This window comes from Camelus bactrianus, chromosome 13, assembly GCF_048773025.1.
Source record: "Camelus bactrianus isolate YW-2024 breed Bactrian camel chromosome 13, ASM4877302v1, whole genome shotgun sequence".
Classification (NCBI taxonomy): Eukaryota; Metazoa; Chordata; class Mammalia; order Artiodactyla; family Camelidae; genus Camelus; species Camelus bactrianus.
This window is the reverse complement of record NC_133551.1, coordinates 16,125,310-16,143,518: the sequence shown is the minus strand read 5'-3', so window position 1 is coordinate 16,143,518 and position 18,209 is coordinate 16,125,310. Positions and strand designations below refer to the sequence as shown.

The window sequence follows — 18,209 nt, the reverse complement described above, 5'->3', positions numbered from 1 at the left end:
TAATAATCCATTCGAAAGCATCAAGCACTTAAAGAAATTTCATATGCCTCCCTACCTCTTCTCTCCTCCAAAAAAATAATAATCTCACCTTTTTATGGTCATTATGGTAATGAGCCATTTTCCCTTTGCCTTCAACTTCAGATTCACTTTCAAGAATGAGAAAGAATAATTTGGGCAAAACAGATGCTTGTGACATTTTTTATTTGATGAGTGGTCGATATGTTTACCTGATTGCATCACAACCAATTGGACACCCAGCCCTCTTTGAAGTAAAGCACCACATTGAGTGGCTAAAACCAGGAGGTGGAGAGGATACGTAAACATCTTCAGTAAAATACAGCTGAATTTGCTCTTTCTTTGAAGCAACCCTCTGAAGTACCCTTTAGGAAACGTTTCCTTGAGACAGAGAAAATTACAAGTGATAGATGCCGATTGTTTTTAAGACATAAGGTTTTGTCATTTCTGTTCAATGTGTGACCCACAAGCATTTGCTCTCACTCACAGAGAGACAGTCATCAGGGAAAAAACAGGATAGATTTAATTCAGCATCTACTTATCAACACGGAGTTCTCCTGTCCACGGAACTTCATACTACATGCTGTTCACTCCAAAGGGTTAACTCCACATCCCGTTTTTTCTCTCCAGAACTTTCTGATGACTTTGCAAACCAGTCAACAATTCAGCACAAAGGCATTCGGAGTCATGCTGACATGTTGTGACAGGATCACACCATTACACGGGACTCGTCCCATTCAGAAAATGCCCCAACAGTAAACGGCAGAGGTAAACAGAATCAAACATCAGAGCCAGCACAGTCTGAGAGAGACCCAAAACTCAGACTCCGCGGTCTCTGGGGAAAGCTTCCCACTGGGTCACTGAGTAAAGGTGACAGACAGAAAATGACCACAAGACTTCTGAGAAAAACCCTGGCTTTGTTCTTCCTTGGCCTCTTTGGGGTCATGAAGGCGACAACAATATCGTGCAGAAATGAAGAAGGTGAAGCTGTGGATTGGTAGGTAAATGAAATGCAGGGATTGGCGCGTGCAAATAGAAAGCCAGGGTATTATTGGTGGCCAACTGTGAGGTTCCGGAGGAGACTTCCACCCTGCCCCTCCCCTTAAAAAGAAAGGAAGTTAAAGTGTGTACATGGGCCACACATCCAGATCGGGGTAGGCTTCCGAGTGAGGGAGCATCCCCTGGGGAGCGAGCTGAGCAGCCCCTGGAGGCCCTGATTTACACTCTCAGCAGGGCAAGGCTGCCGCCACAGAGGTGCAGCAGAGCTGACAACTCTCAGCTGGCAATTTCCTTTCATTGCATTGTGGCTTTCCTAACAGAACCCTTCCAACGTCCTTTTAGAGACTGACGAATGAGAGGAGGTGGACTACTGTTTTCCCGGCACTGGAGCTTCTCCTCATGACAAGGAGAGAGAGGGCCCGCTGGTACACAGCACTGTTTGGGTCACCTTGTTTCTCAGGCAGCACAGGGAGCTGCTGGAGTGGGTGGGAGGTCACTGGTCTCCCGCAGTGTCACAGAGATTAAACACCGCTTTGCCTTATAGTCATGATTCCCCTAAAGCTTTGATCACTTTTTCGCTCTTTAATTAGGGTGTTTAGCTTTGCCTTTATGGTTGGCATCAAGGTTTGTGTAAACTTCAGGCTAAAGAACACAGACACACTCAGTCTCTCAGCAAACAGTTACTGAGTTCACAGCAGCCCAGTGCTGAGTTTTGAAAATATAAATATGAACAAAACATAGTTCTTACCTTCAAAGGGCTCATAGTTCTGTGGTTAGGACACAAGTGGGGATTAGGGGGGTTAGAGCCCAAAGGGCTTCTCTGGGAAGTAGTTTTCAGCTCAGTTTTCAGAACAATTAGTTAAAAAGACGAGGGAGACTCCACAAGGGCATCTCAGGCCAGTGAAGAAGCAGTGAGGAGGTCCAGAGCAGGACACAATGGGGGGAGTTTGGAAGCAGCGCAGTACTGTTGGCCCTTCAGGAGAACGTGGGGGAGTGGCAGGAGGGGAGCTTAGAGAGATAGGTGAGGGCAAGGTCAGAAAGGGCTTCATGTGCTGAACTGCAGAGTCGGAACTTGACCTTGAAAGGGAGCTACTGAAAGACTTCAAGCCGGGACTTGATAAAGTCAGATTTGCACTTGAGAAAGCCCACTGGCAGTACTGTGAAGGCCAGCTGAAGGGGACCAGTCTAGAGTCATGGAGACCAATAGGACTTCCACAGCATTACAGGTGACAGGAGGTATGGATCTGAGTTAGAGAAGTGGAGACTGAGAGGAAGAAGCCTCGGTAATGGATGCGCTGAGGGTGGTAGGAGAAAGGAAGAAGTTAAGAAGGACTTCCAGGTGGCTGACTTCTGTGGCTGTGTGGCTGTGTTCCCTAACAGCAGGGAATGAGTGGATTTGAAACCAAATACTATAAACTTGGTTTCAAAAATATGGAGTTGGGGGTCTCTGGGACATCTTTGCATTTAGGTTTCTCTAGCCCTCAGCATAGAGGTCTGGGCTGGAAATAGATTCAAGAGTCTTCAGAATGTAATTGGAGATGATCACCCAGGAAAAATGTTAACAAGCACTAGTTCGTAACTTGTGTGCCCTGATAGTTCACAAGCCTCTCGCTGGTGGGCCACCACACAGTGATCGATACATAAAATTTATTTTTGCCACAACTGAGTGGACGTATTACTTAGCAATATCTGTCAGAGAGAATGTTGAGCTGAGCAGACAGGGAGCCACAGTCTCGAGCCACCACAACTTACTGTGACAGTTAAAGGGCCGAGTAACACGGGGACAGCACCACAGAGCAATTTCAGGTTTCCTGCCACATGTGAGGACCTTGCCCTGGACAGGGTAGGAAAGAGAATAAATGGAAGCTATGACTGATGAGAACCAAGTGAAAGGTGATGCTTTTATGGGCAGCGTGAGCCACTGTTGTGTATCCAGTACACAACACGCACAGCACAGGCGGTGATAGTGAGTGCGCCACAATGCCTGGTTCACTGTGAGTATCTGAGGGTTAATTGTGGGGTTCGTGCTTAGAAAATATTTGGCCAGACCAGGTCGATTTTGCCCTCCAGGTACTCTCGACAATGTCTGGAGACACTTTTGATTGGCACGACTCGGAGAGGCCTACTGACATCTAACAGGCAGAGGCCAGGGGTACTGCAGTGCATGGGACTCACCCCCAGAACAAAGACTGATTGGGCCCAAAATGTGAATAGAGCACTTTGAGAAACCCTGGGCCTAGGTGATCCAAGAGTGTCCGAATGCCATGTGGGCTCAACCACCTGCCCTCCCTGTGAGATACCCAAAGGAGATACACAAACAGAAGACAAGAGTGAAGAAAGCAAAGCACTTACTTAATTGGCGCGTCTTGGCCCTGAATCCTCAATGCAGAGCATTCTGATCACCTGAGCTGAAGAATGTGGCTCAGGCCAGAGTGTCAAGAAAGCCACCCTGAAGCCCAAACCCAAATCTCAGACCTGGCTAGCCAGCTGCAAAGAGATGAGCATGCCAAGCATATAAGGCAGCAGAGACCAAGACCTCTCCAGTCCAGACCTGGTCCTTGGCCTTCTCCCCACTGCAGCCTTACGGATGGTGGGCACAGCAGGAAAGCCATTCTTAACGCACGTGCGCTTCCACTACAGGGATCCCACCCTCCAGGCCAGTAAATGTCTTTAGAACGTGCACAGCCAGAGCTGCATTTCCTTCTCTGGGAAGGAGCAATGATAATGTGCAAAAAGAGGCAGAGAGCTTGAGCAAATACCTTCCCTTAGCCTTCTGTGAAATGTAAATGAAATGATATATTTAAGTGCTTAACACAGTGGCTGCCATCAGAGAAACGGTCGATAAATGTTAGTAATTCATAATTATTTCCTTTGTTAGGTTTACCTTTTATAAGTTACCTAAAAGGCAAGACAAGAAAAGTAGAGAGACTGGGTTAGAGTACCTATACCTAGACTCTACCAGCAGAGGCTGGAGGAGGAGTCAGCAGCTAATGAACACCACCAAGAGTGTTTTGGGAAGGACCTTACAACAGCTGTATGAAGCATATGCCTCCGAGGTATGTTATAGTTAATCATTTATTTGACTGACATAAAATGCATAAAACAGACTCCAAAGCTTCCAAAAGATTTTAACTGCTCACCTACCCAACCCCCAATCCTAGCAAGTGGAAGTAAGCTAGCTCAGAATCTCAACAAATCTAACCAAGACCTCAGGGAACCCGTCAGCCAACTCCACAGCAAGGCCAAATTTTCAATACATTCGGCAACATTTCCAACGGCATCACTGGGCAAGGTGCGAACTAGTTACATACTGAAGTCTTCTGGCTGCCAACCTCCGCCAGTCTGCCCTGCGGTCTTATCCCTGTAATGGAAATAGAGAGAAGAGCCCTCTCCTATTACAACGCAATACAGATCTGTGATCAGTATGCCGTGAGTTATGAGTTGTTTATGCCATGGTGGTGACCAGTTTGGTGGGCCGACCACTTGGTCTTCCTTTTAATTAATCATTTTCAAAATAGCAGGTTGAGAGCTAGGGCTCTAGTTCAAGGCCCTGGAACTAACTTGCCTGAATGGAGAGTAAACCTGCTATGTGGACTTCACCAGGCAATGAGCTAACCAGCCAAAGAGACACAGGTGAGGAGGCCTCCTGCCTCAGTGTGGGCCGTATCCCAACGTTCCAGGCATCATCTGCTGTTCAGTGACAAGAAGCTGCTTTTCAGCCAGGGGTGACAAATAACACTGAACAATAATTAACATCCAGTTACACTCATGTATGCACTTCCTAACAATAACTTACAGAGAAGTAAATATATAAGATAACTCAGCACTACAATGTGCTGGGCTTCACATATGTCAGCTAATCTAATCCCCACAGCAACACTGAGATAGCCTCTGGCACTCCTGCGCGTGTCTGAGTGTTTACTCACAAGGGGCAGAGAGCTGTCACTGTGTGTGCTAATACTCACTTTATTCACCTGCCGTTAAGGCCAGCCTTCAGAGCCAAGTTACAAAGTCAAAACTTACTTGCAGGCTGTTTGAGCACATGTGATGCTCTAAACACTGTCCTAGGGGCTTTTAAAAATTCTTCAATTTTGAATTAATACATTATTATATCAAATCAAAACTACCTGCAGCTGCTTCTGCTTTCCAAGGTTGCAGGATGAAAAACCTGGAGCATAAACCATCAGTGAGAAAATGAGCACATTGTTCCCTTCCCCGTGGCAGACCATCCAGGAGGAGAAAGGAAAGAGCAACACTGTGAAGCCTCTGTCATTTCCCTTAGCCGGGGAAGATGGGTCTAGTTAGGCAGAATATAATAACGATCTTCAGAAATGCAGAACTAGCCCAACAGCCTAGGAGGGCAGATGAGCTAAACTGCTCTGCAAAATTAAAAAAAAGGGGGCAGTGGGAGCTAGGAATTTAAAAGTATACAAAGTAAGGAGGGAGATTAGAGGCAGATCAGCATGGTGATGGAAAACCGCTCCATGTTTCATTACCTTCAGTAGAACCTGCTCATATACAATGCTTTGAGGGATAGATTCTGGAAGAAAAGGACAGCAAAGGGGCTGACTTCCATGTCCACTTGGCATGGAGACAGAAGAAGAACAATAATGGGTGATATCCAGATAAGACTGAGAATTCTGTGGAAGTTGGGACTATGTGCCAAAGGTGGCCATGAGAACATAACCCCCCTACCTTCTGACCTGGAATTGAACTTGTAGCAGAGAGTAGAATGCAAGATCAGACCAACCGGTTTTAAATCTCAAACATCAAGTTAGGCCAATATCTGGGTTATGTTGGAAATTGCTTCCCTTCTTTTGTCTTTCTAGATGAGAACCTTCCATACACCTTCATAATTACACTTACCAGACGACATCGCAGTTGCCTGTACTTGCCTGATCACACTTCCTGCTAGACTGGGGGCAAAGACTGTACCCTTCTTGTTCAACATTCAGTAGTCAAAATAATACCCAATGTATGTGCTAAAGGAATAAAGCTGTCCAGAGGCACAGGCCTTGGTCTGCCTATTCTTAAGCTCATGATCTTTCCCCTTTACCAGAGAGCCTCTCTTCACTAGAGCTACACCTCACTTAGCCTTAGCTGACTGTTACACCCCTGGTTAGAATGACAAACTGCATCTCTTACAAGAATAAAATTCCTCACCAAATCTTCCCAGAGCCCTTCCACACTGTACCCCAAAGCCACACAATATGCCTCATCACCACATTCGGTGCAGGCTCACAGGGTAACTGTCAGAGTTCTCCAGCAGAAAACACGAGCGCCCATGGCAGCTATGGTCAGTTACGGAAAATGCAGGTAAGAAAACAGCTTACTTTCCCAGATATTCCTAGACATGGTAGCCAAGAAGGCTACATAGACCATGTTGTGCATTTTTAAAAACAATTTTTAGATTACATGAAATAATGAAGCAACTGTAAGAGACTCAGTTACTGACTTTTTTCCTGAGAGAAAAGCAAGGGCCTTTTTTAAGGAGATGAGTTGTCCCTTCCTGCTTTTAATTATGTCACAGAGACTTTTTAATGTCGACATTATTAGCTTCAATAAAAATCACTGCATCATGACACAATTGAAATGGAAGGACACAGAATAAAGGTTCCAAAACATGACAAAGAGATACTATCAAAATAATAGCTTCATTTTGACCCAGAGATTTAGCCAACTGTTTGGAGAATTTACTCGCATTTTGCCTCAGCAGAGGAAATCCAGTATCATACATTAAATTTCACCACTTTTTCTAAGCAGGGAAATGTCAAGTTAGAAAGGTGAAGTGACACTGAGAAATGGATTGAAGAAAAATCCTCCCCTAAAGGGGAGGTAGCAGAAGCAAAGAATGAGGAATCCTGATTAAACACGAAGCTATGACCGAGCGGTGAAGCACAGAGTAGGTGGAGATCGGGCCCCAACAGCCAGTTCTGCGCTGTACCTATAATATCAGTGGAAAAAGGCCAGGTGTAATCCTTGGCTAGCTGTTCCTACTTCATTTCCTGAGCAAATGTTGAAAGACTCCTTTGTTATACACTAGTTGCCAAATCAGAAACATGGGTCCAAACAACCGGAAGAAATAGGAATATTGCCCTCACACGCACATCACAATGCATGGGGCTCCCGTCACACAAGACAAAAGCATGCCTGGCTGCGAATGGACTTCCTGCCCCCGTCTTGCCTGTCACAGAATTCATATCGATGGGAAAGCTCACTATTAGGGGAATGGATGACTTCTCATGTGTATTAATGACAGTTCTGTATTGCAGGCTGGGTAGCTGGTAGAAATGTTGTGAGCATTTATGAGTGAAAGGTTTATGCCATTATAACCCTAATATGTTCCTGCAGAATAACAACACAGCCTATCTAATATACAACGATGGAGTCCCTAAATCTGTGACTCACGGCAGAAAGTACGGACACACCAAAGGTATGACAAAGGCTCCTATTTTCTCCTTCCCTGGAAATCAACATTTTCTTAAACATTCCATCTTGAGTAGTCTTACATTCTACACTAAAAAGGTAGCTTTTCTTGTTAGTGGCTTAAGTTATCAAAAGGAGTGATTTTGGTATCACATGTTGTAATGATATAATTTGACTTTGCAGTATCCTTTTCACAAATCCCATTTATTAACATATTTTAAAATACATACTTTAAAGCAGAAATCCAAGTATTGACTACTTGGAATACCAGCCAGACTATATGTGTGTGTGTGTGTGTGTGTATACACATATTTTAGTCAGGTTTATAGAGGTATTATTTACATAAAGTAAAACTCACTCTTCCTAAAGTTCCATTTGAAATAAATGTTTTTGAAAAACTATTTTAACAGCGTTTTTTATATTATAGTAATTTCTGTTATTATATATTTTGTTACATACATTATTATATATTATAGTAAGTTTTATTATTGTAATTTTTGGTACTTTCCTATTTATAAACTATGTACATATGTATATATGTTATTGAAAAATTCAAAATGGTAGTAAACAAAAAATCTGTAATCCTAATATTCATTTGATAATCACACTTAGTATGTTCTACTTTTTCTCTAACACATATTTTGAAACATTTTAATAAATCTATTGTAATGACTATTTCAACCTTTTTTTCAACTTAATACACCATGAATAACTTTCCATGGCAACAAGTAATTCTTCAGAAGGTTCCAAAGTCAAATGCCTTCAGGAGCAGGCAAGTGATGTCGGTAAGACAAGCGGGCTGGGCTGGCAGCTAACTAGACAACGGAGGGTATGTACTAGGTCTAAAGGAGCAGTTACTATTCAGCTCGCCTTATGGGAATGCAATTTTTTCAGGAGATGTTGAAAATTAGTGTTTGTGGAAAATCTCCCCCGTTTTTAAACGTTGGCATTGAATTCAAAGTTTGAAGAATACTCTGCAAGCATAATAGTATGTATCTGCAGGCTAGATTTGGCCTGTGGGCTGCCAGCTTGCAACCTCTGATTAAGAATATAATTTGTAATCGCTGTCAATGCCATGAGCATTGAAAGCTTTTGATTTAGCTAAGTTGCCCTCCTGATGGTTCTATTTGCATGGAACCCAAGCATTTTTATAAGTATGCCACACTCTCCAACCTCTCCTTCGACAACTTCCCATCACCACTCTCACTCCACCCTGTTAGTAGATACAAGGGTTGGCAAAAAAGACTGGAAAAGCAGTGGGACCTGATGGCAAATGGGGGAGTCCTCTGCCAACAAGGGCCCTGACATCCTGTGGCATCTGCACCTGGAGGTTAGGATGTCACACAACAACACACTTATCCAGGCAGAAGAGAGCCCCAGCAGGTCATCCAGCTCCTCTAGGCAACTGAACTTTGAACATTTTCCATCTCAACACAGATGTTGATTCTACATCCACTGAGAGAGTGACAGTGTGCGTCCTTAAAGTGTGTTCTTTGACAACAAAACAACTGTAAGGTATTTGGCTTCTACTCTAACGTTAAGGCAAACATGACTGAATTTGTCTGCACGGTCATATGCATACTGGAAAGTAGGTCTCGTTTAGCATACCAAAGCTATCCTGATGTATTTATGAATGCAGAAATAGTCATAGGTGCCTGCTGCACAGGGTTCCTTGTGCCATGTCACAAGACAATGAAAACCTTTCTGTTTTCTCCCTTTCTGGCTTTCATGTTATTTTGCTCTATAGAGATTTTTAAACAAAATTAACTTGGATGCTTTAGAAAATGGCTTCTCTCTTTGCTCTCTGCCTCTTTTTTTCAAGCTTGTGGAATTGGATGATTTCTGCACATAAATGAGCATTGGTTTCTTACAACAAACTACTGCAAGTACATTTCTTCATTTGATATTTTCTCTTTCAACCCTGTTTCTCAGCTGGCTTTTGAAAATAGCTTAGCTGCTTAGCAGTAAAGACATTATCTGAAGCTTGCCAGGTGACTATATAGTTTAATGAGGTCAAATTCCAATTTAGCAAATTTGCATTCTGCCAAAACAAATCTTGCTGGTAGTTTCAACATGAAATTCCTCTTAACTCTTCACAGGGTGGCTGTCCCAGCTCCCTTTTGTGGCAGCTTATTATCAGTAATGGCACAACGTGATGTGTACCTGAATTGGCTTTGAAATCTCTGAAAAACGAGCATGATCCTTGTGATTATTACCTGAATAGAACATTAGCCTGAAGGGTAAAGGGCTTAAATGTTGTATCTTTGAACTCCATTTTTAAAAAAAGGCGCTTTGTTTTTCTAATATATCTGCATTAACTGTATCTTTGTTAGGTTTATTGCTGTGGAACAGAGTCCAGGGGTTCTGGCTGATTCATTCCATTCCCCAGTTTCCTCCAGTTCCTGAAGAAGGCTACGATTACCCACCCACGGGGAGACGGAACGGACAAGCCGGCATCTGCATCACTTTCGAGTACCGCCAGTATGAAGCAATAGGTAACGCCGGGGTGTGGGAAAGAGAGCTAGCAAAACGGAAGGAAGGATTTGGAAATGCACGAATAAATGTATCACTTCGTTTTCTTCTCTATTCATACACTCTCTGATACCCAGATTCTAACATTAGCTTTGTCACAGGGAGATCCTGGGCAGGCTCACTTATTGGACCTTGATTTTCTGGTCCACCAGCGAGGTCTTTGAACTTGATCAGAGGCAGTAGTTTCAAATGTCTGTAGGGGCGAAGTAAGTAACAAAAATGGGTGAAACAGGGGGACATTGCATGGGCAGTGGGGACAGTAGCACACGAGGGTGTTGAACACCCCCACTCCCCCAGCTTCCCTCAAAAGCTTCAGCTCCATCATACTGTGGCTCTGCAGGAATGCAGACCTGCATGTCCGTATTTTTCAGAGGGAGCAGAAATCTAGGGGAGGATGTAAGAGCAGAAAAGAGGGAGGGAGGGAGAGAGATTCTCTGATCTTTAAATGTGGTCTCAATCTTGTTTATTTTTTAAACTGTGCAGACTTCATGTTGCCTGAAGGCTGCCGTCGTGACACTTCTGAGCCTGAGCCAGATGATCCTCCTTTAAGATCTTAAGCTCAAATGGCCAAAAATATTCAGATTTGGAAAACTATGGTAGGGGAGGAGAAAGTAGGAGTGCTGTTTTACCAATCACTTTTTACTGAGGAAGCTGCTAAATAGTGAAGAGTGATTTACATATGGACATAAGAGGTTTCAAATATATTTTTCATCAAATTTCCAACTTACGGAAAGGATTACTAAGCCTCTCACCCAAATTAAGCTTTAGCCTAACTAGCCGGGTTCCAGAAATGATTAGAGAGCTTAACAGCATAGAGATGGGGTGTGCACGCTGATGAGTGGATCATTTTGAAGCTGGATGATCTCCACTTTTGTATGTGTGCGCACAGGAGAAAAACACATGGCTTCCAAGGCCAGCCTGCCTGGGTCGGAACAGCAACTCCATCAGTTGCAAGCTTTTTAACCTTGGTCATGTGACATAAATTCTCCATTAATTCAACAATAAAATGAGGATAATGATCAAAGAACTTACCTAATAATAAGGTTGTTCTCAGGATTAAATTAGTAAACCCATGTAACAATGCTTGCAAAGTAGGAAGTGATCAGTAGGTGTCAACTATTTAAATCAAAAGTTGTTTGAAGGCTATTATTTTAAAGAAGGGAATATGTTTGTTTTTGGTTTTTGTTTAGTTTTTTTTTTTTAATTCACAACAAGTTCTAAAATATCAACAAGTGTTTCCATTTGTGTCTTAATTCTCAACTCTAGTATTTCTTGTTTCAGATTCTCAGCTCTTGGTCTGCAACCCAAATGTTTACAGCTGTTCCATCCCAGTCACCTTTCACCAGGACCTCGTTCACATACCCCAGCTGTGTGCCAGGTCCAGCTCAGCAAAGATGCCTACCCGTCACCTTGCCACACTTCAGTCAACCCAGGGACAAAACTTCCTTCATTTTGCAAAGTCTGATTCTTTTCTTGATGGTAAGAAAGACCATTATCAAACAATACGACGTAACGTGGCTGCTGGATTCACTTTGGATTACAAAGAGGGAATATTCTGATTATTCAGAGGAACAGGAGTAGAAAAGAAGGGAGGAAAAAGAAAGGAAAGGGAGAAGGGAAGCCAAGGGTCAATGCAAATATTCGCCTGCTCCACTTTAATAGCAGGGTTGCTGATCCAACCACAAAAATATCCCATCTAGCCAGGGGCCGGTGAAAACCGTCTAGCCTCTACTGGGCACAGAACCACAACTGTCTCCTTTTTCTTCCATCCCCTAAGCCATTATTTTAAGACTTCCTTACTCTCAAGGAGTTTACATTGCCCTGCCTCCTCACTCTCATCTTTACTTTTCCCTTCATAGAGATAATAGAGATCATTAAGGAGAAACCACTTTAAGAGCACACCCCAACCTCAACAGTCTTGCCTATTTTCATTCCTTTTTCCCAGTTTCCTCCCATCCCCAACAGAAGCAGTGAACTCGCTGTGCCCGGGAACTTACTGCAGCCTCAGGATACTTTGATTCATCCACTTGATCTGTTCCCCTCATTCAGCTCTCCTGCTCTACAAGCCCCTTAGAAAACAAACAATTCCTAAAAACTGTCCCTCAATTCTAGACTTCCTCTATCTCTGTTTCTTCTTTTCTTCTAATTTATTTTTAGAAAACTCCTCAGGGCCTTCACTTGCTCAATGCTCCTCCACTACAGTCTTGCCCCTCCATCTGTAGACATTACAGTCTCTCTCCCGGCCTCCAATGACTGTGTTAACTGACCTCACTGTCTTCCTTGCTTGCTTCCTTCCTTCTTTGAATATTGAATAAAATTTACTGAATGCCTACTATTTTGCCAAGCCCTGTGTTAGGCACTAGAGATCCCAAAATTAAGAGGACAGAAATAGCTTCTGCAGAATTTGGCACTGCTGGAACATTTTCCCTTCTGAAACATCCCCCTCGCTGGCTTGGGGGAGAATGCAGTTTCTTGGTCCTCCTCCCACTTCTTCTGAGTCTCTTCTGCCAGGTCCTCCTCCTCTGCATACTCTTTATGTGACTAGGTTGCCATGTGGTCCTCTATTCATGCTTATCTTATCCACATATTCATGCCAGGCAGTTCCAGCAAGCCCTCGGGTGATTCCCAAGTCTAGATCTCCACCCAAGACCTTTGCACTGACAGATGTCTTCAACAGTGAGTGGGACATTCCTACTTGGAAATGACACAAAATTCAACCTGCCAAACTCATGTCACCATTATCCCTATGATCTACTCTTTTTTCTCATATTCTACATATTCACGTGGGAACTCTCAATCCCTCTTTTTCCTCACCCTCATTAAATCATCAAATTCAATCAGTTCCAGGTCCTTAATAACTCTCATATTTATCTTATCCTCTAAACTTTCTGCCATGGCCACAGTCCACACCTGTGCTTATTATCGCAGTTACTGTGATAAGCTGGTGTTTTCCCTGTCTCCAATCTAATGTAGCCTTCCCAATTCATCCTGCACATTGCTTCTCAATTGATATCTATGATCATAAATCAGTTTCTACTAATTCCCTCACTAACGCCCCTGCAAAAATTTCCCATTGACTTCAGGAAAATTCAAATACTTCGGCATGGGTTTATGAAGATCCTTAGAAGCTGGCCCCTGATTACTTCTCCAGCCTTATTCTTTCCAAAAGTCTTTTCAGGCTAAAAACATACATTGCTCCCTTATTTGTGAAGAATAGAAGATGTTTTCAGACACCAATATAATCTTAGTAATAACGATAATAACTTTAATTTGAATATCACTTTAGCATCTACAAAATGTTCTCCCATTCACTAACTCAATCATGTTGTTCTTATTTTGCTTGTGACAGACACATATCAGGGATGAATGATGATTCTGTTGCTGAGGATATTTTCAGGGATTTATCTAAGTATAAATACTAACCTCACTATTTTTCTCCTTATAAACTCTAGACATCTTTGCTGCCTGGATGGCTCAACGCTTGAAGACACACTTGCTAACAGAAACCTGGCAGCGAAAGAGACAAGAGCTTCCTTCAAACTGCTCCCTTCCTTACCATGTCTACAACATCAAAGCAATTAAGATATCTAGACACTCATATTTTAGTTCCTATCAGGATCATGCCAAATGGTGTACTTCCCAAAAGGGTACAAAAAATCGCTGGACATGTATTGGAGACCTCAATCGGAGCCCATCCCAAGCCTTCAGAAGTGGAGGATTCATCTGTACCCAGAATCAGCATATTTACCAAGCATTTCAAAGATTAATTTTGTATTATGAGAACTGTAACTAAACTTGCTCAAAGGACATACGTGCCATCATCTTCAGCATTGATAATGTGTTTTCTTCTACTAGATCCGTTCTTTATATGTTAAAAGCCTGTTAATTTATTTATAGTCCACATATCATCAAATAAAATGCTTTTCTTCCATGCTTACTATTTTATTTTCCAATTAGTGGCAATTCATCTATTTTGCATTTATATGCCATAAACATAATGATTATATGTAACCAAAATGAGAATGGAAGCAGTGAAAGGAAAAATTTTTGTTCCGGATTAGTCAGCTCTCAATGGTCCATGGATTGACTAGCCATCTCCTAGATTCATTTTTATCTTCACAAAGAATTCTGACACTCCTCCTCACCCTTTTTTGAAGAAAAAACATTTCTCTCTATATTTATCAAACTACTTAGTCATATCCTTCTTAGAGTTCTTTTCAGTGGTTTCTGGTTAAGTCTAATTGGACATTCTTGCAAAGCTGCTCACTAAATGTATGATCTTGGGCCGTTCACTTGAACTGTCTAAGCCTTGGTTTTCTTCTCTATGAAATGGAGATAAAATCTAAGTATATTCAAGAATCTAGCCCAGAGCCTGGCACAGATGACACTTTAATATACTGGTGGAATTTATATCTGAATTCTCCTTTAGCAAGAAAAGGCAAAAGAAAGTTTAGAAATGAGTAATATTTTTCAAAAAGGAAAAATTAACTGAGATTGGGAGAAAGGAAAAACAACCCACCAACTTGGAGGAAATAAAGAAGTAAAACATAAAGAAATCAGAATAAAATTTAGTAGTCTTAATTTCAGTATGTTTCATTCATGAAATTCATTCATGGAATTCTTATCATTAAATATAAATATTATGTAAATGCATAATAATAAATTTGTATCAAGTACTAATTACTTAATAAAATTTGAAATATAGTTCCTAACTTCAAGAAGCTTACAATCTAACAAAAGAATCACAACAATAACTAAAGCTAGAACTTATTAAGCATTTACTATGTAGTACACAGTCAACCCACATTTTCTTATTTGCTCTTCATAACAATGCTATGCAGTAGAAACTGTTATGATCCCCATTTTACTGACACGGAAACTGAGGCCTAAAGAGTTTCAGTAACTTGTCCAGTATCACAAAGGTCTAGCTGACCTCTAAATAACTTCTGTTCCAAGAGACAAGTTTTTAAAAATGATGTGATATAGGATAATACATATCTTTATATCTTAATCAACCAAAATTCATGGGACATAATGACGCTGGCTCAAAGAAAGTCAGAGAAAAAGCTAAGTTTGTCTTTCTGTCAGAAGCAAGCAGAACCAATAGGAATGTTGAATACTAGCTAGTCAACTTACATGATTGGAAATATAAAGAGGTTTGGAAAAAAATGTTTTAGCCTTATAGGAAGCATAGAAGCATAAATAATTCCAATAAAATCAGGTTAGAAGAGAAATTTAGAAGTACAAGATCCTGACTTTAAAGATGAAGAGGGTCAAAACTTAGTCCAATAGTACAAAGAGGAAAGGATAAAAAAGAAAAAGAAAAGCAAACATGAAGAAATTCTATTGAACAAAAATAAGCAATAGGTATGAGCTTCCCCACAAAAGTAAATCCAGACCTTCAGGAAATGTGGTTTCATCTCAAGCACAACAGAACAGTCTGAAGGAGAAGAAAATCAAAATCAGAATCCACAGAATAAAGAGTATAGGAACGTGATGGAGAGGAGAAAAAGAAGGTGCTATCTCCCTGGGAATGTACATTAAGGACGTGCTTCTTACTGAAGGAGAGGTGGGACGTGGCTAGACCTCCCCTGAGGAAGGGAAAAGATGCTAGAATTGAATGGCCCTCATAGTTCAAGGATATCAAACACTGACCTGGGGATGAAGGAATGTATCTTGGTGCTGGCAGTTCCCTGCGGTGGAGCTTAGAGGCAGCTACAGTAAACCACGGGAGAGAGAGTATTACTGTCTTCCTCTAGCATATGCCCAGGATTGCTACCCAGTCGTGCTGATTCCTGTAGGGACAGTGGGGATGTATCTTTAGAGTACTAATATCCCGGGAAGGAAATGGAGACATCTGAGAATACAGGCAATGCTCTTAATTTGTTCTCTGGGAGAAAGAAGAGAATATGGGAGATATCAATGAACAAAATTTAAGTTCTAAATCATGATTTAAAATACTGAAATTAAAGACCCATGTCTAAGATGGGAATGTATCTTACACAGACATGCAAGATTGGGTTTGTCTATAAACTACTTAATGTAATCATGGAGAAAAGAAATTAAAAACAGAAATAAACTTATGACAATAATCATTAGGATGGTAGTGCTCACATGGAAACTCCCAGTCATTTTTCTGCTGTGCCCTCACACCCTTTCTTAGAAGAGGTATTTCCCCCAGTCTGTTTGTCTCAAGTGACCCCTTCTGCTCTAGCTCCAAATGGCCGAACCAAGTGAGCTTGTGATAGCAAAGAAAATAAGTCATAGGCCATTCCAGGGCAATCAGATATGGGAGAGAGTTTAAAGTAGGGATACCAAGACTGAGAACTTGGGCACTTGATCTGGAGGGTCATGTCCACTGGAGATAACATACCATTTTCTGTCTTGGGCACTCTGAAACAGTGCACGCTGGGCTGCAGAAGCTAGAGGATGGTGCAAACGAACCTCAAGATCAAAGGAGCAGAGAGTGATATCAAATCTCTACTGTCCAGATGTCAGCTGAGTTCCTTGTGGAGCCCAGCTATTCTCCCTGGTCACATATTCTGTGACAAACCCCTATATTCTGTCATTAAATCCCCCATTTTTAGTTTAAGTTAGTTTGAGTAGGTACCTGTTTCTTGCAAGGAAATAATTCGTGTCTAAATTATGTAGAAACAAGAACGACAGTGTGAATGTGGTACCAAATCATTTCAATAAAAATAATAATAGAGAAATGTGTCCTAAACAAGTCTCACAGTCTCATAATCTCAGGTGTTTTACATACTAACACAATATGAGTTATAAAGGAAATACATCTGAGATTGTAGCACGGCACGGTAAATATGCTTTCACAGGAAGCAACAGGAAGGACTTGGTGGGAAGGCATAAGAAAGAGTTACGATATAGCTTCAAATGTCTAATTTGAAAACGAGACACTTACTAAGAGTCTCACCAGTTAAAATAATTCTTGATTAACTTTTGGCTTAATACGCGAATAATTTCACCTCCCAGAGAGTAGATGAAGCGCCTAGAGGAATTTCAACTCTGAACCTAAGACTTGCCAGCAAGGAGGAGTTTGTTGGTAAAATGAAAGTAACAGTGTCCCAGGAGAAAAATGTGCCTGGATGATCATCAGGGACAGAAAAGCAGACTATAGTCCAAGCTTAGAAAGTCTGAGGTTGAGGTACAAGAGAAAATATGATTTCATGGCAGAAGGTTCTTAAAGGGAACACAGCTCAAGAAGTTAAGAAGTTACCAAAACTGAAATTCTGACTATGTGATTTCTCCGCGAGGAAGAAAGGGCGAAAGCAATGCAATTATACAATATGATTTTTCACAAGCTTATATATAAATTAAGTGTATACAAAGCAAAAGAGAAAAAGATCAATGAACAAAGAAGAATAGAAGAATGGTACCAACCTGCATACAGAATTATATGAAACCTCAGTGGCTACTTGTTGCAAAAGATGCTAAGGTTAACAAAAAATGTTTTATATTTAATCAAGATTACATTGGAACAAATAGTAGTTTGTGAATGCCAGAAACCTCTTTGCCTCTTTTATTTCTGTCTTTTCAGTAAAGATGAATGGTTTTCAAATCGATAAGGCAGGGAAAAAAATGGTCAGGGACAATTAAAGACTCCTGCAAAGCAATTTTAAGAGAGCACACAGCTCCCTGTGAAGAGTTCAAGTTTCCAGGCCTGATAAATAACAGTGAAAACTACTGAAAGACCAGAGCTCTTTGAGGAACCATGGGCGGACAAATACCATCTAAATTTCCAAAACTGAATGGAAAGTATGGTCTCAAATGTAATCCCCGGAATGACTCTGCAGTGGACCTTTACAGGGCCAGGTTGTAAGCACTTAGAAAACAATCAGCTAGACAGTCTGCACGTGTCAGCATGAACCAGGTTCTCTATGAGTCAGGCATCTCTGACTGCCTCATTTCTGTTTTTGACAAGAGTTACAAGACTAGTGGATTGTAAAATTGTAGTAGGTAGCAAATCCTTGGGCAGCAACAAAACAAAGGTCTCTCTTGATATCCTGTGGTCAAGCTGGTAATGTTGGCTGAATGTGAGTGTAGTCCAATGAATTTATGCATTATCCAAGGGGTAGTCAAGATGAATTTGTGTCAATCTGCAACAAGGTTCTTGGTGTCATACTGAAGACCCTGAGCACTTTTTCCAATTTAATGCATCAAACATACTCTCCCGGACAATGTGATGAGCAGAGGGAACAACAATGAACAAGAGAGACAGC

At 41.6% G+C, this 18,209-nt stretch overlaps 2 protein-coding genes across 15 annotated transcripts in view; one reads left to right on the top strand and one right to left on the bottom strand.

Annotated features, from left to right (window-relative positions):
* The window catches only part of LOC105075495 (uricase), a 116,979-nt gene that overhangs the window by 53,372 nt on the left and 45,398 nt on the right, over window positions 1-18,209 (bottom strand). For 12 of the 14 annotated variants that reach the window (XR_012511143.1, XR_012511145.1, XR_012511142.1 and 9 more), the window contains exon 1: window positions 89-153. The exons of 1 other annotated variant lie outside the window; for it this stretch is intronic. Coding sequence is in view for 1 of the 13 variants with exons in the window: in XM_010963330.3 (XP_010961632.1) it covers window positions 89-118 (30 nt within the window). In the remaining 12 variants the exon portion in view is untranslated. Of the gene's footprint in view, window positions 1-88; window positions 185-18,209 lie in introns of those variants that run through there. One more of the 14 variants, XM_010963330.3, reaches the window with a different exon arrangement.
* DNASE2B (deoxyribonuclease 2 beta) lies at window positions 765-13,909 on the top strand. The gene is made up of 6 exons (XM_010963328.3): window positions 765-1,012; window positions 3,893-4,070; window positions 7,366-7,447; window positions 9,774-9,935; window positions 11,254-11,451; window positions 13,425-13,909. Exons 1-6 carry the CDS (start codon window positions 900-902, stop codon window positions 13,763-13,765), a joined length of 1,074 nt encoding a protein of 357 aa, XP_010961630.1. The 5' UTR covers window positions 765-899; the 3' UTR covers window positions 13,766-13,909.

Coding starts and splice junctions, on each gene's coding strand:
- DNASE2B (XM_010963328.3), top strand. CDS start 900: ATGACCACAAGACTTCTGAGAAAAACCCTGGCTTTGTTCTTCCTTGGC. Junction 7,448..9,773: donor AAAGTACGGACACACCAAAG/GTATGACAAAGG, acceptor TATCTTTGTTAG/GTTTATTGCTGTGGAACAGA. Junction 9,936..11,253: donor CCGCCAGTATGAAGCAATAG/GTAACGCCGGGG, acceptor TTCTTGTTTCAG/ATTCTCAGCTCTTGGTCTGC.